At 38.4% G+C, this 23,915-nt stretch overlaps 1 protein-coding gene across 5 annotated transcripts in view; it reads left to right on the top strand.

The window, feature by feature from the left end:
• The window catches only part of LYRM4 (LYR motif containing 4), a 94,871-nt gene that overhangs the window by 23,204 nt on the left and 47,752 nt on the right, over positions 1–23,915 (top strand). For all 5 annotated transcript variants that reach the window (XR_010371603.1, XM_064443547.1, XM_064443545.1 and 2 more), the window contains one exon: positions 1,306–1,426. Coding sequence is in view for 4 of the 5 variants with exons in the window: in XM_064443547.1 (XP_064299617.1) it covers positions 1,306–1,426 (121 nt within the window). In the remaining variant the exon portion in view is untranslated. The remainder of the gene's footprint in view (positions 1–1,305; positions 1,427–23,915) is intronic.

Below are 23,915 nucleotides of genomic sequence, written 5' to 3'. Positions count from 1 at the left end.
CGGTGTGTGGCAGCAGGGTGGCACTCCATAACCATCCTGGTTCCTGAGATTGAAATGTATTATTTATGAGCAAAAAGAGCAAATATGCCGCTTGGCTGGTGGAGGCTGCATTAGGAGCTGCATAGCACCATCTAACGGTAAGGAGTGCCACTGGCTATTCATCTGTCCTCTTCTTCCTCTCCCCTCCTCAGTCTCCTCCCCCGGTGTTTTTATTTTTCAACATGGTCTTTGCAGTTTTGTTGTATTTCAGACAATTTTGTGTCTCGTGTTTCACTTTTTATACAAGACTGAAAATTGTTGTTGAAATATTATTTCAACCACTATTTGTGGTGCTTGCAGCAGCCTTTTTTTCCTTCCAGCACTGCATGTAAGGTTTTACTTTGGGCAGTAAAAGTGCTACTGATGTGATGTGGTAGAGAAGTGGGACGTTACCAAGATAGCTGAGCAGGATCAGTTTACTGCCATTTCTTCTTCTACTCTCAAGAATGCATGTAATGAAGGTATCTACCGCTTAGTATGAAAATTTTATTTTAATATTGAGATTGGCCCTATTTTTTATTGAGCAGTACACTACAGACTGCATAAAGGTTCTTTACTGGGTTGAAGAGAAAAGGGAGAGATTCAGAGATAGCTGCAGCTTTGTCCTTCCTCTCTGAAAGCAGAAAGCATAACCTCTTCCTGCTTGCAGAGATTGTGTCGTTATGCTTCTTAGTGGGGAAATGGATGAGTATGTGGTGGACTGAGGGTTGAAATATACTTTGTCAGGAGAAAAAAGGAGTGACAGGGAAGGAGCCATTTTTGTTATGGTTGGTCCATCAGTCTACCTTTGTTGACTGCTAGATTACAAAGTCAGAACTAGTAATAATGTATAGTGTATTTCGTTGTTAGCTCAGTGACCTTTAGAGTATGCAAAATAAGAATAGTCGCACTGATTCAAGATAATTTGGGGGATGGTATTTTGGTTCTTAGGCTTTTTGTAATGTTCTTGAGATTTGCAGTATCCATGCTGGGCATCCAGCAGTATGTTTACAGCAAATACAAGCAACAAGGACTGGGCTGATGTGTGAAATATAAAACTTTTCCTCCAGTAAAGCCACTTCTTTTTTAATTAAAGAATCTGGTTACTGTTTCAACTCTGGCAAAACAGGACCCTGAATATAAAGATATATGTATAAAACTGGGTAAAATATATATTTTTGTGTGAGTGTATTGATTTTTAAAAATCAGTATGTTTTTAAAGAATGTTGAAATGTCATAAACTGTGGTGCATCTATGAATACACATCTTCTTATTGTTTGTGTTTAGAACGTATGCCATCAGAAGGATAAGAGATGCCTTCAGAGAAAACAAGAATATAAATGATTCTGAAAAAATAGAAGAACTAGTAAATAAAGCCAAAGCAAACCTAGAGGTTATTCATCGGCAGGTATGTTTATTTCTCTCATTTTATCTGAAAGTTATACACTCCTCAGTTAACTGTCATATGCTGTTTCAGATGGAAAAAATAGATCCTTGCTCAGAATATCTCTGGATGAACAGTCATTTTTGTATCTTTGAGTATGAGAGGGTGGGAAACATCTGTTCATCAATGACGGTTGCAATAGGGGATTTAGGGATGTTTGTTCCATTAACTGGAACAGGCGCCTTGCTGTCAAAAGTTTATATGCCCTTCCATTACCTTTTCTGCTGTTTGTTTTACTGTCTCTTCACTCTGCTTCTCTGTTCTGCCCTGATTTCCCTTTGAATCTGTTTCTTCTAGCTCATATGTGTATTAGATTCCTTTCCTCACTCCTTCCTCCTTCCATCATAGGTTTAGAAGACTGTCTGTGACATCCTCTCCGAATAGTCTTGCCTTCCGTGTTTGTTTTTCCCCACCTCCAGATACAGTGTTAGAACAGCAGCAGAACAAGAAAATCCTAAAGTGAATTAAGTAAATGCTGGCTAAATGTGTCCAAGCAGGGGTAAAGATGTTGGTCTCTTCTCCCAGGTCACCAGTGATAGAACAAGAGGAAACAGCTTTAAGCTGCATCTGGGGGGGGTTTAGATTGGATATTAGGAAAAATTTCTTTACTGCAGGAGTGGTCAGGCATTGGCACAGGCTGCCCAGAGAGGTGGTAGAGTCTCCATCCCTGGAGGTATTTAAAAGACGTGTGGATGTGGCACTTCAGGGCATGATTTAGGAGACATGGTAGTGTTGGGTTAATGGTTGGACTTGATGATCCTAGAAGTCTTTTCCAACCTTAATGATACTACGATCACAGAATCACAGAATCAATCACAGGTTGGAAGGGACCTTGGGGATCATCTAGTCCAACCTTTCTAGGAAGAGCACAGTCTAGACAAGATGGCCCAGCACCCTGTCCAGACGACTCTTGAAAGTGTCCAACATGGCCGAGTCAACCACTTCCCTGGGGAGATCATTCCAATGATCTCTGGATGATTCTCTGGAAGAAGTTGGGTCACTGACTGTATTTTCCTCTGATGTTGTTTGAGTAGCATTTATAGCACCTCTGTTCCTTCCACTGGGAATCATATTAATTAGGTATGAACTTTGTTGAACTTCAGATACTTTATTACTTCTCATACATACCCACTGTCTATCTACAGTGACTACTGGAAATTTGAAGAAAGCAAGCTTCTACGCCTGAACTCTGTAAGGGCACTTAGAGTGCTTCAGCTATCCCTCCGTGCAAAATCTGCACTTACTGACACCAGTGAGAGCTCAGTAGTACTTTTATTAAATATCAAATGAATATGTGCACCTGTTACTCTGTGGTCTGTTTTAACATGAATCTTTTAACAACCAGCAGGTCAGTTAGTTAGATTCTCATTTCAGTAGGAAGCTGGGCTCTTTGATTTGGCAATTCAGTGTGAATATTTAGGTGCAAGTTAAATTAGTTCTTTGGAATTTCTTCTCCTAGGAACAGGTGTTGTTTTGTGCTACCATAGCTTTGCTATCTTTTTTTTAATACAAATGCTGCTATTTTTGTATTTTAAAAGTAGTTCTCGAAGAAGCAGTTCAGATTGGATGGATTCAATGCAATTATATTTAAATTGGAGTGATTTTTCTCATATCTGTAGGCATTTTCAGCTCTTGTTTTTGAGGTTTTATCTTGGAGAACCTTGATAGCCCGTATTCTCCAGGGAGCTATTAGAGGCTGGAGAAGACAATGAAGGAGGGGGTGTCACAGGAGAAGAATCAGAGAGATCTCAGACAGATCTGAGCTAGTATTTATTTTATTCAGTTCTAATCAGTAAATTTAGGTATGTAAAATATTTAATAAGTACAGATGGATTGACAGTCAATGCTATTTACTACTTTCAAAGTTAGTATGGGATATGAAGATTATCACTTAAGCTTACTTTACATTTCATAAATGTTACATGCATGCAAAAAATGTCACCAACCCATTGATGTCTGGTGTCAGGTAAGGGATCTCTCGGCCTCAAGGGGTGACCTTGAGAGGCATCCCTACTCAAGGGGAGGTCACCGCCATGCAGCTGGCTGCTGTGGAGGGAGAGCTCAACAGATCCTTATGGCTGCAGATATTTACAGCGTAAAGTGGTTGATTTGTAGTCAGATTTCCTGCTGTGCTAATGCAGTTTCGTCCACTTACCAGCCCAGCCTCCAGCCAAACCGTTTTCTGCGGGTTTGGTACAGAGTTCTCACTGATAGCCTCACCCAGTAAGATTAACTTCGGCTAGGCCTAATTGCTGAGCGTCTGCATGGGCCAAAGTTCAGTTAGTGCAAACAGGAGGAGTGCATCCATCACGGGGTGGCAGAAGATAAGAATTCAAAAGGTCAAATTCTGCCACTTACGGGAAGCTGCATCAAAGAAATAATAATTTGTGGATGTGGGATCTCCCATAGTAAAATGCTACAGAAAATCTCTTCTAGATTGGCTACAATAAACTCCTGTCAGCGTTTCAGAAAATGCTCTGTGATGGTTTTAAGAATGTAAACATATCTTTGATAAATCAGGAAGACATTAGTAAGGCTACTACAGTAACTGTTTTGCCATGAAATGGATGGCTGAAGTGTAATGAATTTATTTTTGTTTTAAAATATCTTAATTAGGACCTCTTTGGCACGACTCTCTTGTAGTAGCAAGTGCTTCCTTTTTCTGAAGAGAGTTCAATTTCAAGGTATGAAAGGTCTTGAAATAGGTGGGAAATACTGTTCCTACTTTATAGATATGTATCTGGGATGCTGAAATGAGGATGCTGATTTGTAGTACCTTGATGTTCAGGGTATTGTGACTTGATGTGGATAGGGTTTGGATCTTGCTGGTCCTCTGAGCCTTAATAATAAAAGGCAGTTGTAAGTCAGATGGTGGGTAAGTGTTGCTAAAATAAAAGCTTTCCAGCTTTTCTTTTGACAAAACATGGACAGATTTTAAAATAAAACTCCTTTCTCCTGCCTGAGTCCTGTGAACACCTAGATCACTTTGTTACTGTGGTCCCTGAAAAAAGATACCCTTTTTCTGAAACAGACTCTTGACAGGGCAGACTCTTTTCCTTCTAGGGTGTGGGTCTTATCTTGCACCTTTTATGAAGTTTTAGCGTAGATGTCCTTCAGCATCAGATAAGTCTTTCAGCTGACTTGGAAAGAGCAGTAAGAGCATGCAGGCTTGGTTAGTCTCTGACTGGTATACCCACTCACTGTCCTTTGGAAAGGAGTAGTTGGACTTAAGGACATTTTGCGTTCATTGTTTGTTAGTGAGCATTTTGGTCATACATAAACATATATGTGTGCCCATACATACACAGATATCTCTAAAAAGCCTGCATGTGAACAATAGGTAACTATTTAATGTACTGGCCTGTATTTTGCATTGGTAAAAATGTTGTGCATTTAACTCTTCATTCAATAAAATTACAGCAATAAAAGGTTAGACAAGATTTGTTATTTTCTCTTAGCATGGATTCTGCTTTTTTCATTACACCACTAGAACCATTTTAATCTGCTAGGGGTTTTTTTCCATTTTGCTACTTGGCAGTAATGGCAAAGAAATTTTATAAGAAATCTTTCTTGACTCAAGATCGAGAGAAGTCACTGAGAGCCACATTTCGCTTTACCATGCAATACATAAATCTTGCTTTAAAATATTTTATATGTAGGTGTGAATTTTTCAGCCAGGAAGATGTTCAGAAGCAAAAAGGGCATGTCGGGTTCTAGTTCCCTGGAACAGCACCGCTTGAAATTTCAGAATATGAAAACCTCTCCATGTATGTTTTACTCTTGCAAACACAGAAAACTAGCATTTAACACAAATCTTAAATATATTATAATCAAACTGTTTTCAAGCAAATGACAACAAGTGATTAACTGGTTATGTGTTTGCTAGTTGGAGGGACCTACCAGAATAATGCAGAACAGCCTCAGTTAGTACTAAACCTGCAAGATTTTGCTTGCTTAAGGGTTTTTTCCCATATGCGAAACCAATCTGCTAAAGCTAAAGTAGTTTTAAATTTAACCACATTTTGTTATCATTCCGTGTAAGAATTTCAGGAAAAATATACTCGAAAAGTAAGAAATATTAGAATCTGACACAACTTCCCATTTTTAACACTGCTAAAACAGTGGAACTGTTGTTGAAGTATCTCCTATATGTCACACTTGTAGAAATTTTCCAAACTATAATCATGCTGCATTCAGTTTTGGAAGAGTGTATGTGTTTGTCTTATGTGTTTGTGGGAGTAGCAGGCAGTAACACACGTGGTAACTCGATGGAACCTTTTAATGGAAAATAATCTGATGAAGAAAAATTTGTCTATCAAGATAATTTTTTGACACAAGTCCCTGCAAGACTTGATGTAAGAAATTTTTTTCTAAAAAATTAAGAACTGTTGTTTGCAGAATTTCTATTGTGTTTCAGTGTCGTCTCACTTTCAGCTGCAAAGCAAGAGATAAATATTGGAAAAATAGCACCACTGTCTTAAAAAGTAAGCTTTTATCAGGACTATTAAAAACCTTAGCATCTAAATTCATATTAATATTTACTTGCTGTCAAATTTAATCATGCTCCATGTAAAAAATCATTCTTGCTCCCTGTTTAATTGAAGATCTAAGTAATTAAGTCATCTGACATCATTAAGACTTTATATTTAAAACTAACCAAGCATAATATAAAGTGCTTTTATTTTTAAATGCAGATGCACTGAAGCAAACATGATATCTAGCATACATTTTTTTGCTAAGTTTGGGGTTTATTATGATTTAGCACGTCTTGGTATTGCTGACTTTTTCATAGCGTGTCGATAGAAATTAAATAATATCCCACTTTGCTGACAATTTGTTGTTACTCTAAAATCAAATTTATGTTCACTTTACATTCTAATTTATGGTTTAGTCATCAAAGTGACCACTGAAGTGTAAGGTTCATAAATAAGTATTTGAATCAGCCTAGTGCAAAATGTGAAATAGTGACAGATTACTGTCATTTTGTTCACGTCAGTCACTGTACAATTTGCTTGAATTTTATAAAAGTAGCTTTGTAAAGCTGAAAAGCATGGAGGAACATTAATCTCTGCCTTAGTCCTCCTCTGCTTGTTATTGGTTTTGATTTAAAAATAGTCTGGCTAAAGGAAGGAATGATTCTTATCTCAACACTGTGAAGATTTTTGTCTGTTTACTGTGTAAACAGCACAATTTGTGGTGTCTTCCCTGTAAAGAAGGGCATTGTGAGAACTGCATTGTCAAAAGTAAGTTGGAAATGGAAAGTTTTGTAAAGTTTTGAGGCCAAGTCCGCTGAGGTTCTTTGAGGATCACTGTAACAGCCATTCCCCAGCTATGCTAATATGACACCCTTTGTGAGTTTCCTTCGCTATTGGAGTATGTTAGCGGCAGGAGAATTTGCCCTGAAATGTTACTGCTGTTGTTGAGATTCAGGATATATATATAGAAGCCACTCTGAAGATAGGATAATACTGAGTGTTTTGAAGTATTCACTAGTTTTCATTGTGACATGCTGTCTCTCAAGTTTTAAACTGAAAATATTAAAGTGAAGTTCAAAAGCCATATTAGACCTGTTTGCTCTGATTAAATCCCTGTTTTAATTTATAGGACATCTCATTCTTACGTATTCCTCCACAGTACTTTGTCCTCAGTTTTAGATTGTAGCTGGAAACTACCAGTCACCTTGTTGTCCAGCTATGAAGGCTTATTTTGGTGTTCCTGGTACCTCTAAGGCTTTAGTATCAATTGTACTGTATTTGACATCACACAACTATAGTACTTTTCAGTAAAACAGTTTTGATATTTCACAGCCTTTGTTTGTCCCTTTAAATAATCCAAACTGATGAGAATCATGGTTTGCACAAACCTTTATCAGGGAGACAAGAGATGCACTATGAGAGGTTAGGCAGTTTGGATGCATGGATCTGCTTCCTTTACAGCTGGCTGGCCATCGGCGTTTTCTAAGGGAACAAATGAACTTTTTCTTTTGAGTTTGAGTACTTAATACTCAGGCTTGACCTCTTACTGTTCCCTTCAGACATGTAGAAGAATGAAGGAGCATAGTTTTGAAGTGTGAGAACTCTATTAAAAAGGTTCCACTGATAATGACAAATATTGAGCACTTGCAGCATTTTTCATGTTTGCAGCATGTTGTAAGTACATTCTAATCCTTGCAATATTCTTTCATTATAGTAACTTTAGCTCTGTTTCTTTTAATGAAATGCTTCATGACTCTGCCTTTATAAAACCCTGTGCAATGGTGTGAAATTTCAGTCTCATATTCTTGTGTTTCTCCATATTTGCCTTTTCTAGTAAAAATGATCAGTATGGTCTTGTTTTGAAATTTGTGTAAAATAAGAACAGTTGAACAGTTCTTCTGGATCTTTTATTTTTTAAGCAACCCAAGTTGTCGGTGCAGCTGTGTGTAGCCAAGTACTGAGCCTTCTTGAGGCATCCGTTAGCAGTATCTCATCTTAGCAATATCATAGATTCAAGTAATAGTTGAACGGAAGTGGAAACAATACTGAATGAATGTACTAACACAGCACTCATATTATTATGAATTGGTAATAATATAGGCACAGCATAAGGAAGCATATTTCTGGTAATCAAAATAGTATCAATATTAAAGCATGCTTAGTAAGTATTAGCAAGAAGAGCAATTTCAATTATAGTTACTCTAAAAAACCAAAGGCAAAAGTACCTTAGTTTCACCTGCTCATCCTTTGTGGCTTTATCGGCAAATCCTCCCATTGTTTTCCATAGTTCAGTTCTAGTAATCCTGTCACTGATATGTAGCAATAGCAGGTAAATTAGTAAATGTAAAGGTAGATGTGTTTCTGGACTGAGAGCGTATCGTTGAGCATTCAGGGGACTGGTACCAATCTACATAGTTGTGAGTGACGTTGGAATTGACTGTCCCAAGGAACAGTCTTCAAGACAGCCTTCAAGAAGTATTCTGTGTATCTGAAGAGACCTGTGTTTATACTGCAAAGCACTGTAGGCTGGATGCCCTTGGCAGGAGGTGGTTCATTAAGAAAATTCTTATTAGTAGTTTTAGTTTCAGGCTACGAGTCATATTTCTGTCTCGTTATTATGAATATGTAAGAAAGTTGCAAAATACTGTGTATGGTATTTGATTATGTAAGCAGCAGTTTTGAAGCCGAGGGCAAAGAATAGCTGGAAAAGCTCTTTGAGCACTCTGAGTACAGCGTGCTGCACCCACGCTACTGTTCAGGCAAGTCACATTTTCCTGCTGGCAGCCAGTTATGTTGGAGCTCTAATACAGTTTCCTCTTACCAAGTTTGTCACTGTAAGGAAGTTTTAAAATCACAGATTAATTTACTGCTTTTCTTTAGAAGCTCCTTGAATTTTATTTAATTCTTTTCAGACTCACAATGGTAAATACCTATTTTTCTACAAAAAATTATAGACTTAGAGTTCTTACCTAAGAAGAGTGTCCTTGGAAGTTTGCTGCTTTTTCACTAGTGTCATTTATTTCTATTTATTACAGTTGCACCTACACATTTCAACCAGGATAGAGCCAACACTATGCACAGGGAGAACTATTCCTGCCTCTCGAGCCATTTAGTTTGTTAAAGCAAGTGTAGGTGCAGGAAAGAGTTTTCAAATGCCTCATTCACCGAAGAGGAGCAGACGGTGAATGGCATAATCAAACAGTGGATGAAGATCCAATTAAAACAGTTTTATCAAGTCGCTATATGGTATGAGTTTTTGAGGTAATCAAGCATCTATACGCTTCTAAATACTTGCAATGGCATCTAGAATTCAGCAAATGGTTGGCATGAGCCTCTCGCACCTTTTGCTCCTAGCCTGTTGCAATACCAGTAGTCAGTTTTTAATTGCTTTAGCATATCATGAGTTCTCACTTGATTGGTTCCGTACATTTAGGGAAATTATGCTGGAAGCTTGTGGCAAACCCAAACGTTGAATTTAAATCAGCTGACTTTGGTTTTTAGAAGGCATTGGGGGGGGGTGGGGGGTTCTGTGGAATTTCTTTTTTGTTCCAAAAGTCTGTGGGGTGATATCTTTAGATTTTATTTTCCCCCTCAAGGTCATTTAAATCCTATTTGTTGTGTTCAAGTTGCACTTAGTTTCCCTGTGATTTGAAAACATAACTCAAGAAATACATATTTATATATTTCTTCTGTTATAACAGTAGCCTGCAAGGAAGAATAGGATTAAGAATGCAACAGAAAGCCTTAACATCCATTAAGTTTCAGTTCTCTTTATTTGGAAAGAGACACAGATGAAGGTGGAAGAAGGTGTAACATAGGATGGAGAATACCTGTCTTTTAGTAAACAAGAGAAAGCTTGAAATTTAAATTTAAATTGGGAGGCATTAAATTCAGGCATGTACTGGTTTTGTATTAGAGTATTAGTATTAGAGTATTAGTATTAGAGTGAATGCATTTTATGTCCAGTAAATATCTGTAAGGTTGGGGGGGGCCGGGGGGGGGGGAGGGGGAGAAGGGAGGAGGAACAATGTAGTAGGAGTGACATATAAAAGGTTTGCTAAATTTGAACGGAAACCCAGGTGAATCAGAACTTGGCCCTTCCCAGGACGTGTCAGGAGTGAGTTCCACTTCAGCCAGCCTTTTGAAATGGGTTTTTCATCTTGGCATGTAGGATAGCTTTGGAGATAGGCAATATTGTAACAGATGCCAAAAGCCCAGAGCTGCCCTATCAGGTTAATTTGTAGCAGCTGAATGTGTGGGAAGTATAACAGACATTTTACCTGTCTTCAGGTGGTGTGGCTCTCCAGGTTACACCTGTGTGAGTCTCCAGAGCGGTGTTACTCCTTAGGCTTTCCTTTAACTCTCCTGATGGAGAGCAAAACTGTATTTCACAAGTCACTTGCTGCTGTTTGCCCTGCTGACTAAATTACAAGTGGCAGGTTCTGCCTGCAATATTAAATATGAAAAATAGACCCTGCATTGAAAGTAACCTTTAGGCTGCAAGCAAAGGTGATTCAGAGGTAGAATGAGGCTTTGTTTTTTCTGATCTAAGAGCCTTAGTGTAAAACACAGCATTTGGTGTATGCAGTGTCTTTTCCTAAAAAATATATAAAAATAAAGACTGTTGAGTGTTGGCGGCTGCTTTTAAGATACTTTAATTATCTGTCATAAAGAGCTGTCATTATTTTTGTTACATGTATTTAGTGGCTAATCCAGTGAGGTTGGGGCCTTATCATAAATGATAAGTAGTTATATAATGCATCCAGAGCTCTGAGCATCTGATGTTATGCACAGAGGAGAGCTGTCTGAAGGACAGGAGAAGGACTTACTTTCCAGAGAGCAGTTTGGCATTACACAAATGCTAGGTGTAAACTTCCACATGGAAGAGAGTAAGTTTCATCAGCCTGGCTGATCAGTAGCTTCTTGAAACAGTTAGTAGCAATGATGGAACCAGTCTGTGCTGAAGAAGGCTCCAGAAGCAAGGCAGGCTCACGTTTTCAGGGAGATGCGTTCATCTGCCTCTCATCCCTTCGTGCTTTCTGCTTTCCTCTGTTTGGTGTCTCAAGGGCTTCTGCCCAGTGTGTAAATGAGTACAGTTCATAGGGGTGGCTGTTGCAAAAAAACTTCAAGGGGGTCTCTTCCAAATGAGGTAACACCAAGTACGTCTGTGTCCTAGCATAAATATAAAATATTGCCGAGAGAGGGAAGGTAGAAATAAGTGCTGGTAGTTCCGATCACAGCTGGAATTACTTCTGCCATGTTTCTAATCTGACTGTGTGATCTTGAGTTGATGCCTGCCAATCTGGTTTGTAGTGGTGCCAGTTGAGGGAGGATTTGAATATTGAATTTCTAGCATTAAAGTATATTAACCTTTGAGCAACTTTCATCTTTTTTGCTGCATGGTGTCTGCTGCAGAGCAGAACATTTGTGGAAGATCCATTTCTACTGAATAGAAGAAGTACGGCAGGTTTTGTGTGTCATTTATGAAATGTATAACGTTTGTAAAAGCCTTGCACATGTATTGTGACTTATATTCACATCAGAACATAGATCTCTCCTGAGCGTCCCTTTTTGGTGGTGTAATCCTGGGGTAAACCAGCTTTAAGTACAGCTAGACCTTGAGGAAATGAAAGGGATTGCTGTTTTGAGGACTTCTGATAAAGTAAGAGAGACAACAGTGCTGTTATTACAACAGTGATCTCTGTTTTGATCTCCCACAGTGTGCTGGTTACTTTTTGAGAAAACTTTCCTTCCTGGTTTTGTACTGCCTATTGAAAGGATACAGTGTCAGGTTCAATGGCACTGCAGATGAGTGGGCACACTTCCCTCCAGGAGGAGCTGTGGCATTTTTGTCTGGTGCCTCGGATCCCCGGGACTGTTCTGCTGCCCTTGAACTGCAGTCTGCAATTCAGGATGACGATGTCGGTGTTGGCGTCCTTATTATCCAACAAGTCACCTAGTCCTGTAGCTGTGGTACAGTGTTGGGTTTTTTTAATGACATTTACTCCCCCCATGCTCAGTCATCAGTCTCTCAGCATATTCCAGTTACAGTTTTTTCCCTTTACAGATAACGCAGTGAAGGAGGGAGATTTTAGCTCCTCTTTAAGCTAGTTGCATTCTTTTCTGGCCTTTCAGCTGGCCATGCTTCTCCCCTCAGCACAATGAAAATACAGTACGTAAAATCTTCCCCTGCCATTCTGAATCAGATGCCTTTTTTTGTTTCTTCCACAGACTTGACGAACTATGTCAAGTCTAAAGAATTTATTCTTGTCTTCATTCTCAGCATAAGGCCAGCCTGCAAAGTGCTCTCTCTGTCCTATTTCCTCCAAGAACCTGGCTTCACAAGTGCTTTTTATTTCCTCATCTTATTTGCTTCATGCTGCTTCTGTTGGTTCACTTACTAAAACTCTTCCATTATCTGAGTTGCAAAGGGACCAGTTGTTTTCGTATTTTAAAATTGCTTGTCAAAATGAAACCTGTTTATAAACCCCACCAATGTCAACTGTCATTTAATACAAATCTGGAAAAAAGTTACTTCAGGAAAAAATAAAAGTGTCTTCTTTCTGGTCCTCTGTGTCTGGTGTGTCTGCATGTATTATAATCTTCTGTGGTTTAACATAGCATCAAATGCAGTCTCTGTCATTAATATCACTTGACTGAATTTGCAGCCAGGAAAATTCATTGTGATCTAGTTTTATATTGACGATAAACGTAAACATATGTGTGGCCTTCACAGAAAGCTCTTTCAAACAAAGAAGCTTTATCATTGATGTATTATGTTTCAATTATGTCTTTTTTGTGGAAATTTGGATTCTGTCTATTGTCTCAGTAGTAAGCTGCTTGTATTTGAGGGAAATGTCTTTGATCCGTGAAGTTGTGAAGGCTAAGCTTTAAGGAAGAAAGTTGCTAGACTCCCAATATCAGCATGTCTGAGCCAGCCCTTGGAAGTTTAAGCAGGGAAAACTGTTTTCTAGACAAGAGTGTCGAGAGAAGTTTAATTAGTGTTTACGCAGTCTCCTTGCTACTGGTGCATTGCTGCTGTCTTTAGCTCTGTGCTTTCTGAGGTGAGCCTGGGGTTTTTTTGGCCATTAAAAGCTATAGCTGCAGTGCCCTTCATCTTGGTGACAGGCATTATGCCAGTACATTAATTCTGAAAGCAAGTAAAAAGAAGAAGAAAAAAGAGACCAAACTCTTCCAGTAACATTTAAATCACAAATTGACTGAGTCCTGTTGTTATTCTCTCTGGGATATGTCAGATGTATGCTTCCCCCTTTCGAGGTATGGACTGCCTGAACGTCCTTCCTAGGCTGTTTGCTTTGCAGGAAGTGAACCATTTCTAAGCAGAGTTTCAAGTTCACCTTTATAATTTGGTCACTTGTAGAATGTATATAAATACATACTTTGAAACAAAGCTATGCTGTTTATCCTGTAAACAAGGTCTTGTCCCTCACTAGGGCAGTTACGAATATTGCAGTGTAGTGGCTAAATAATATGTTAAAGTCTTTCTTCTATGAGAATAATTCACTTGCTGAGCAGTTGCTTTGGTAATTTTTAACCATATTTGCATCCGAGCGTAGGGTTAATGCGACCTCTTCACTTAGCCTTTCACATTAATATAGCTCTTGTTTGTAATTCTGTTGACCCAATGCTTTGGTTATGTGTTCAAACGATCATAATTTTAATGAAAAGTATTTTTGTCTCACAGCAGTCTAATTTCTATGCACATTTGTCAGTAGTGAATACTTATTGGGGGTGATTACTCTCGAACTGCTTGTGCCAGTATACCTCTGGGAGGTTAATCAATCTTGTGCTTTTTAATTGACATCGATAATGTGTTTACATTTATCAATATTTCTTAATTGTCAAGTTATAACAGTGGAACTTCAATAATAAATCATGCCAATGGTTAACTTCATATATTAGATTTTTAAGAGTCTCCTTAAGCAGCTTGACATGTTGTAATTTGCTTTTAAATGATTTGTATGTATGCTCATGGGGGAAGAGGAGGAAAAATTGATGTGCAAGGTTGCGCTGTAGTATAATACTGAAGAACTAACCCACTGACAGTAAAATACCTTTACCACAGGTATGGTATGCTTTACGGGTAAAAAAGAAAGTCAGTCTTTTCAAAGTGCTAGTTTTATTACTAATGATTTTGTGAGTATGACAGTACACGTACATTTGTTGTGCCATCCCAAGGGAGTTGTCAGGGCTGGGACTGTTTCCCTTCTCTCAGCTGTACAGGCAAGGCAGAGGGCAGAGAGAATTGTGAGTACTACTGCTCCTTTACAGAAGTAGCAGTGAGCTCTGGGACATCAAAGCACCCTGATTTTAACTGTGCATTTCACCACAAGCCTGTCCTTAAGATCTTAAGGTGGAAATGAAGGAAGCTATTCGTGTTTAAATTAAAGCATATATTTAAAGACTTTGATGCATAGGGAACTAAATTATTTGCCCAGGTTCCCAAAATGTGCTCACAGCAGGAATTAAAGCATGATATTCCAAGTCTTAGAACAGTCTCTATCTCAGTAGGTATCCCTCTGTCATCTACCTCACTCTCTTCTCTGTCCCCTTTAGATCCACGGAGCAGCAGACTGGAGAAGATCTGCTTAGACAGAAAGCTGGCAGGATGCTGACCACATTGTTTGTGTTAGTCTTACCATGTTTTATGGGCCACACTGAAGACAATATAAGAATTTAAAACCCTGCCTAATGGGCAGTGAAGAGAGACTTAATAGCTAATGTTGTTATTTTCTAGTTAAGCGAGAGCCAGTGTGAACACCAGGATGGGAAAAGGGAAAAGTAGGGAAGCAGCTATTTGTGGTTTTTGCAATTTTACTTGTCTTTTTAATTGAGATCCTAAAGGTAAAGCTGCAGTTTTTCAAGTAAACATACATATACATACAAAAATTCAGATAAAATGCATTAATGTTGTTAAACTCAAATATGGTATAAAATTAATTATTTTAATATTTTACTGTGTAGGGCCTAATTTTGCAATGCTACTTGTAGAAGGAACTGTTGACTAATTTAGTTGTTATCTGAAATGCTGTAGAATTAAATAGTATTTTACATAGAGATACACCATTTGCTTAAGTTCAAAATGAGATTAGAAAAAAATGCTTATTTTGTGAAAGAATAGCAGGTAAGTTGGAAGAGCTGGAGAATAAATATGACTAAACTTTGATCAGCTGAAACAATAGGGAAAGAATATTTATATACCTAATGATAACAAACCGCCTTTATCAAGGGGTGAGTGAAAAATTCACCAGGGTCTCAGTCCTAGGAAACAAAAGGACTGATTTAAACATCCAAATCTTGATGCAGGTAGCAAAATTCCCTGTCATTTGAGCAATTCAAGGTCTGACATTTCCATATTCCCATTCCTCTTGCCTTTCTTGTTCTCCATCCTGACTCCATCCTCACATAGTACTATAGCCTAGTACTCTAAAATACTGTATTTCTCTGTATTTCAAATAAGATACTGTTAGTTGAAAACTGTTGTTAGTAGATTGGTAATTTTTATTTCATTTCTTTGAACTTCTATGAGAGAAAAATGGTTGGCAAACCGGTGAGTTGGCATCAGGCTTCATACCAGTGTTTATCCTTCCCAGTGTCATGACTGAAATTTCTATTTCTGGGATTCCTGTCATCATCTTATTAACTGAAGAAATCATGTGTTGTCCAGGTCCTATTAAAAAAAATCATAGAGATTTCATTGTCAGCGTATAAAACTAAGATATCCAGCATAAAAAACTAAGATGTCTGTACTCTAACATCAAAGCTAGCTTTTATATGGAAAGACAAAATAGTAAATGTTTCAGTTTTAGACTAGCAGCCATTTTGTTGACTCTTGCAAATGTTAAAACTAATAAATTAAGCCTCTCCCTCCTTTTTTGAATAAGACAAGACTGACAAGACACAGCTATCTAATGAACAAAATTGCAGTCGTTACCAAATCAAATCTCATTAAAGCAAGGATGTGTAATCAATCTTTTTGTGAAGGGTAAAACAAATTCAGAAGACAAAACCATTGACGCTTTCTTTAGCATGGCAGATTAAGTTCATTCATGTTGCATGTAGAGGGCTTTGCAGTAGGGTGCTTGTGAGAATAAGCTATATTTATTTACAAAAGTTACAAAAATCCTGGGGTGCAGCTGATAGGGCGTGTCAGCCCAGACACTGCTACACAGGTCCTGAGCTAGGGGTTGTTTGCATCCATGTCTGGAAGGTTAAGCTTGGGTCGGCGTATGAACGTGTGAACACAGGTCTTTAAGAAGTGGTCACCTTTCAGTGGCGTTCAAATTTTATTCGCCCTTTTGGTTTCAGACCTGCTAAGATGCCTAAGGCATGCACATAACTAAATTTAGTTTGGCTGTTAGTGTGAAGAATGTAGAATCTTGTGTGAATTCAATTTAGAAAAGATGGTTTTCATGCACTGTCCTCCAAAAATACATTTAATGCCAGCACAGCCTGAACAGTAAGTTAAACTAGTTCAGTTGCCAGGTTTTCCAGAACTTTTGAGGAAGACTGAAATTGCTGCTACCAGGTCATCAGGTGGCATATATTTTGAAACCTAAGTGAGCCTGGTACAGGAAACTTTTGTTTTAACCTTCTTCCTTTCCTCAGACATCTGACATCGAGTGAGGCTAGTGAGAAAGTAAGGAGTGTAATGAATACCCATAACATATTCTCATAAGCTGAAAGGAGAGGATGGCTCTTTTCTTCAGGTGGTACCTAAGCAGATTGACGGTGAGGATCCAGACTTGTATTCACACATTTATGCTGACTAATATGGGCACTTAAGAGTTCAAGGTACTCTGGTAGTCACTAGAATGTAAGCTCCAAAATTATACAAGCATTTGAGAACATGAGCTTTTTCCCTCTAATACAGTTTCATATTTGAGAAAAATCAGTACAGTGTGGAACCAGAACTTGTGGTCTTTTTCATCTTTTGCCAAAGGATAGGCAATCTGTGTTTCTATTTCTTTCCTAAATCTTCATCTAAAAGAAAAGTAACTTCACGCAGCTATCCTGCAAATCTGTGGGGAGTACTTCCTTCAGGAAGCTGAGCTACACAATGTGCTTTTTATTTTTCACAGGTGCTTAGCATGTGCATCCCCTGTTGTAAAGCAGAAAGCTTTGGGTAGGGGAATGATGGGACTTGAAGAAGTACCCCGTAACCATTTCCACCATTGTGCTTGCTGTCATGCAAACAAGGAGGCTTTGAAGCTCAGCTGATCAGATTTCAGATTCCAAAGGTGTGCAATGAACTAGAGTTAAGAATTTCTTTTTTAAAAACACTACACAGCTTTTACCATTCTTTGCAACTCGGTAGTCAGTTCATACCTGACTCCCCTGTCATGATGACAGTTGATCTGGAAGTAGTGGCACATAATTCAGTGATGATCAGGTTACATGTTTTGTATATCCACGTAAGGTGGTAAAGTCCAGCCGTATAGCACATTAGTTTCATCAGTGCTGCTTGATTTTGTTTTTCGTTTTCACCTTCTCATTTAAAGTAACATTGGAGTTCTTTATTCGACTTGCTGCCTAAGGCTTTTTAAAATGTAAATAGCGGTCTTGTACCTCTAATAGAGTGTGTTGCAAAGCTGGGGGAAGGAAAGTCTGACCTACTGTTACAAAAGAAAAAACTGAGAAAGGGTGGAACATAGGAACAGAGAGATCCAAGGTTTCCCACCGTATAGTAATGGATATGACCTTTAATATTGAGGCCTTTGGATCAAATTTAAGTTGGCATTAAAATTTTTTAATAAATTCCCTGCTGAATCTCAGAGTTTTTTTCCTCAGATTTAATTCAATAAGGTCACAATAAAGCTAGTGCTGTCTGTGCTATTGTAATTGCTCTCAGCAGGCTGGTAATATTATTGCAGAGAAGTGCCAGCTACTGTGCTTTTATTTCTTTCTTCAAGCACTCTCCTTCCTACACGCTTGCTCCCCTTGCTCTTGGGTGTACCCTAAGTAGGAAGTGAAGATGTTTTAAATGCCATTTGCTTCTCATTTTAACATGTTTTTATAGTAATACTTTCCTGAGTCTCCTCAACAACGGGAATAAAAGCACAGCCTGTCTTACTGCAGAATAACTGGGGGCTTGTATTTCCTTTCCTTAATTCTCATCCAGTCTTTATGCATTAGATTCAGCTTCTAAGTCCTTAAAAGTTGGTATTACTAAACACACAATGCTTATTTTGTTTTGGCTTGGTGCTTTTAGGGTTATGGAATAGATGTACTAGTAAAGGATGTGGCTTCACACTTACCCATCTTCTCCCTTTTGGTCCATCATCTTCCCCTTGTGCTCTGTCTTTCTGTGGGGCCCAGAATTTCTTACCTAAAGTGTCATGCACAGAGTATCTTTTGTGTATCTCCAGCCACATGCAGACACTTACAGTTCTCTGCCCATTGCAGTCATTGCTGCCAAACAAGCTAGCCTTTGTACAGAAGAAAATTACTGGCTTGGATATTCAGCTGCTTATTTGCATACTCAGCTAACATATGTACAGTGGGATATGTCCTCTTGCCCACATATGATTGATTGGAAACGAGGAGCAAAAAAAGGTATTTTACAAAGGCAATTCCTGTTCTGAAACGTATGCAGCTGTATTCTGCCCACCTTCAACCTCCATGGCAAGCAGAATTGATCAGGGCTACCCCACAGCATTTGGGCAGTTTTGGTACTGCATAGAGTTGCTTGCATACCTCTGCTAAGTCTGCTTCTGTAATTAAAAAACAACAGATGATGATCTTCAGTCATAATGTTTCACTTTCTTATTGCTCATTATTTCTTCTTTTTTTTAAATTGCTCTTGATGTCTACTCCTAGCCATGCATCATACGGTGCTGGTAGGATGTATACCGCAATGCCAGCACACTTGATGAACCTCGGTGATAAAAACCATCACTTCTGCAGCGTGAGGAGTTTCTCTCAGCCAACATGTAGGCATGTGGAGGGAGGTCACTCCTGATCAATAACTGCTCATTGCTTTTTACTTACAACATACACATTTTAATTTATATTTCCTGCTGCTGCTAGAGGGAACTAATTTTCGGCACCAGAGATGCAACACAGCTACTTTTAAAGCAGAATGGTCCTGAGATGAAAGGAAGTTACTGACCTGAAACACTTCAAAAAGCTTGATTCTGAAGCCTGCTGTGGTTTGAGCTTGCAGTTTCTGAGATAGGTTAACATTGCTCTGCATCATTGTGAGACATGACCAGGTTGTTGCTTTGTAAATTAAATAAACATTTGTGTGAGAATTCCTACTATAATTAGTAGTTAGACCATGCTTTGAAAAGATCAGAATCTACATCACACAATGGTGGGATCGGGAATTTGTTTTCCGAACTTGACTTCCAGTCATAGAGACATGAAGTCTTCCAAAATCCAAGTTTGATTTATAATACTTTGTTAGTGTATTAGCTGTAAAAACATAAGTGAATAATCAGATAGCCCTTTGGGTAGCATGATTTTTTTCAACTAAACTAATAACCTGCCTTGAGTTATTTAGAGAAAAGCTCCTGTGGTTAAGATGACCTTTCCCTTAGTTCTCCTGTAGATTTCATCTGTGAAGTAGTGGTAAGTTTCTTTGAAGGATTTTGGCAAAGCAGCAAAAACAACACCTAGTGTTCTTGCCAATTCTTGGCAATTTACATGTATGAATTGTTATTAGCCTGAAGCTTCTGAAGTGCTATACGAATTGTAATAGCACTTGTGAGTCAGTCTGCTTTCAGTCTGTCAGATGGCATATATTTAAGGCTTATTAGCCTAGATACAACATTTTAAAACCCTGCCACTCTTGCAAAAAATTTCAATTCCACATAACAATTTTACCCTAGCTATTACAATCACACATCAGTATGCAACATGGAATATGGGATATCCCAGCGTGGGATGCAGTAGTTAAGCAAACTCACTGAAGTTAACATCTGGGTTTTTCTGGAATACGGAGACAGAAATTGAGGGTGGGTTTGTTGTTTGGGCTTTTTTTTTAATTTCTAAGCGGAACATCCCTCATTGCAGTAAATAATAGAAAGTTTCATCTCTTTTCCTTGCACAGAAAGTAAGAGTTGAGTAGATTTGAATATGGTATTAGAAGATATGGTGTTTCAACCTGACAATTTAACCTATGCCATTGTTATATTTATTTATAAATGTCCCTCTCTTCACTACTCTGTATCTCTTAAGAATGGTGTCAAACAGCTTACTACTGTGAACTCATCAGGTCAGAATGCATTTGTAGTAAAAAACATGAAATACTTCCCAGTCCCATCTAAAATTTTTAGAAGAACTGAGAGCTTGATCTCCTGATTCAGCACACAAACCCTTTCAGTGCCATTTCTTCAGAGTAATAATGGAAGAATTTCAATTTCCATTTGTTTTCTTTTTTATAGTATTAAATAAGCAGGGCACTTGGTAGAAATCACATTGAGAGGGACGATGTAAATTCTGTGTCACTGAGATCCATTTAAGCAATATCTGTTCTGGAAATACTCCTATATTAAATGAATCAATTGCAGATATTTCTGATTTGGAAATGCTAGGGTTTTGGGCAGATATGGGAAGACTATCAAGCCCTGCATCATGTGATCAACTGGACTTCTACCTTTGGTTTCATGGTATGATTTTTAATCCCAGGATCAATTGGAAGGTAAAAGGCAAAGCTGTAAACATTTCATGTGCTCATCGTGAAGACGACTGCACGCAGAGGTTTTACCTCCTCTGGATGTGCTCTTGCAATTCTGCTCATATCCTAAAAGGGTCTGGGTAGCCTGTGCTGCGCTCTCCTTTCTTTTGGGTGCTCCATGTATGCTCATCTACCTCCAGATGATTTTAAACCCTAATCTTAAATTCAATAATCCTTCAATCCAAGTTTCAAAAGAAAAGTAAAAGAGCAGCTTGTGGTCAAAAGGAGGTTTCCGTAAGAGGCAGGGCTGTAAGTCCTGAAATAGGAAGCCACATCTGCCCTCATGTAAACAGCTGATCTGCCAGTCTGTGTCTCCGGGTCACATTTGTATAAGGTTTGGATCAAGTAAAGTAACAACATGCTTCAAGTGCCAGAAAACCTGAGAAGAGGAGGAGTTGATGACATTTCTTGCATTAATGTTCCTGTTCTCTATTATCACATTCAGGAGACTGTGACAAAAATGATGCTGAAATGCTGTTTCCAATATCCCATTGAGAAAATCCCACACCCTTAGTAAAAATCTGTGCCATAGTATGTTGATATATTGGGCCATTTTTAGAAACATTTTTATTGCAAAAATTTCCCACTGGGTTTTAGCTGAGATTCAGGTTTTGGAGGTATTGGCCTGTTTGCAAATTCACTATCATTGTTTATCTGTGGTTGTGATAGCATCAGGAGACTTTGGGATGGCAGGAATGGAAAAATCACTTTTCAAATATTTGTTTGGATTGTGATACTATATATTCAGAATTAAACATTTCGTTGCTATTGTAGTAAGTACAAAAGTAAGTACAAAAATGGAAACTTCTGGTTTCTAGGAACATTTAGTCTGTTCTTGTTAGCAGACAGTCCTCCCGTGCTGTTGGTATCCACACAGTTATTTTGGCTTGTTTCTACCACTCATTACTAACAACTAAAATGCAAGAAGCTTATAGTTATGTAGCAAGATAGGCAGCAAACCCATTCCAACTTTATGTGACTCTGAATTATACCAAAATTACAAGACAGTGACTCTACACAATTCAGGGTGCTGCTCACCTTGACAGTGTTTCTGCTTCCCTGCCCTGCAGGAGGCTGCGCTCCTGTCCTGGTCCCACACGTGCCCTCTCCAGCACTTCTCTGGAGGGGAGGGAGGAGCAAGGAGTTACTCCAGGGTTGGAGCCAGTGAAGGTCTCTGTATCCCAGGACTTGGACTTGGGATGCAGAAGTCCTGTACTGCACGCATGTGGGAAGGATAAAGGAGGATGCCATTACCACCATGTATTTTGCAGATGGACTGTTCTTCCTCGACTCCCTGTGAGATGAACTTCTGGGTTGCACAGGGACCACGTCAGAGGGAGAAAGGAAATCCCCCCTCATGACAGCTCCACCTTGCAGCCTCCGTGAGACCTAGAACAATTAAGTCCAAAATACTTAATAGTCCTGCAGTGTTTAGTTATTTTGTGATATATTTTTTATGGCAGGAGTATTGTGGAAGATTCAGATGATCTGTTCTATCTAAAATATGTGATGAGGAGGGTTTGTTGTTGTTTTCAGTATTTAGTGGTTTGGGGAGTTGTTTTAGTAAGATTTTTTGCAAATTATTAGTGCTAGTATTCGATTCATTTAACCATTAGCTAAACTCAGACTTTCTTTTCATCAGAAGTCTTTTGGAAAACAGTGGCTAAGGCATGTAATGCATTCTTCTCCCCAGAATTTTCAAAGGCATTGTAAGAGAGAGTTATGTGTTTGCTGTATAGCCCTTTCTCATGGGAACACATTTCTTTCAAAACTCTTTGAGCTCTTACTATAAGGCAACAAAAAGGTGCTGTTGTAACATGCCTTTTAACAAACAATTTGAGATTTTTTTTTTTCTCCTGTGGTACAAATGGTTGTTGGCATAGTCTTTTCATTTGAAAGATTGAAACCCATGTGTAAGGACCAGGCTCCTGTGACAAAATTTGGATTTATTGTAGATGTTTCTGCAGTAACCTATACTAAATGGTAGTCACCAAAAAGAGGATGCATGGAGAGCAATGCCATGGCTAAAGAATAAATGCGAAGAACATGACACTGGAAGGAAAGTCTCTTCTGAGAAGAAAGAAAACTTTTAAGAAGTACTAATGGAATTTTGCAAAGGTAAAATAATGTAATCCCTTTGCCCTATAGCTGAGTGGGAAAGTGATGTGTATTTAAGCATGGGGTCTTTCTGATATGTAAGAAACTTGCAAAGGCTGTGAGGTAATCAAGTGTTTAGTTTCAAGGAACAGAAGTTTAAAAAAATCACCTTTTAGTTCTAGTTCTGCCACAAACACTGATGGTGTAGAACGTCATTTATCCTTTTTACCTTTACCTATTTTCTTGGATTCTCCCTTTTTAAAACAGGTAATTCTTCAGTTGTATACATGATAAAGGTGGTTTAAGGCTCGCTTAATATGAAGATGCTTTTTGGTGCTGGGTGCTGTGAATATATTTTTCTTTTAGATTTTCAGCTTTGCTTTAGAGAGCTTACAGTGGTTTGGATTTAAAGTTCATGTGAGTTTTTAATTTGTTCTCAAGGGTTCTAGAGAGTTTTGGTTTTAGTTCCTGTGTAATCTGTGAAGAAATTCAAGTTTTCTTTGTCCTTCCTCAGTTTTGACATCTGCTCCCATTAAGCTTCTGGGGACGGAAACCCTAATAAGCCATAGACATCTGGGAAATAATTCTAAAAACTTGTGAGCATTGGTAATGAATTTCCTGATTATCATTGAAAAGTACCAAATGCAGAAATATTTTGGCCAGGCATTACAGAGGCACAGTGGGGGGTTTCTGGTTGTTTAACACTGAGTAATGTTTTATTCTTCATTCTGTTGTGAATTTGTGTAGAATTGTATATGAACCTAGATTTCAGCCTTTGTTATTTCTGTGGCACGTATCTTTGCAAAACTGGACTTCATACAGGAGTCAAGAAATGTTAACTGAAATACTGTGTAATGTCACAGGAAAATATATTGCTATAGTCTACCCCAAAAACCAGCTAACCCAGTTTTACATGATAAAGGTCTGTTTATTTGAGTTGAAGATATTGGGAATAAGAAGGAAGTTAAAGCATTGTAAACCATACAGTTACTTTGGAAGAATCAACAGTATCTTACAATCACCACTGCACAGATAGTGTCAGGCTAGAAATGTTACTCATTTTCTTATTGATCTCACATGTAAAGCTGGCTTTCAGTTGACCTCAGTCAGAAGGTGGCTGAATTTTGCCTTCATACAATGTTCCATACAGGTTTCTTTACACCTTGTCAAAGGATGCTGT

The sequence above is a fragment of the Phalacrocorax carbo genome, chromosome 2, assembly GCF_963921805.1.
Source record: "Phalacrocorax carbo chromosome 2, bPhaCar2.1, whole genome shotgun sequence".
Lineage (NCBI taxonomy): Eukaryota > Metazoa > Chordata > Aves > Suliformes > Phalacrocoracidae > Phalacrocorax > Phalacrocorax carbo.
This window is presented reverse-complemented; position numbering and strand designations above follow the sequence as displayed.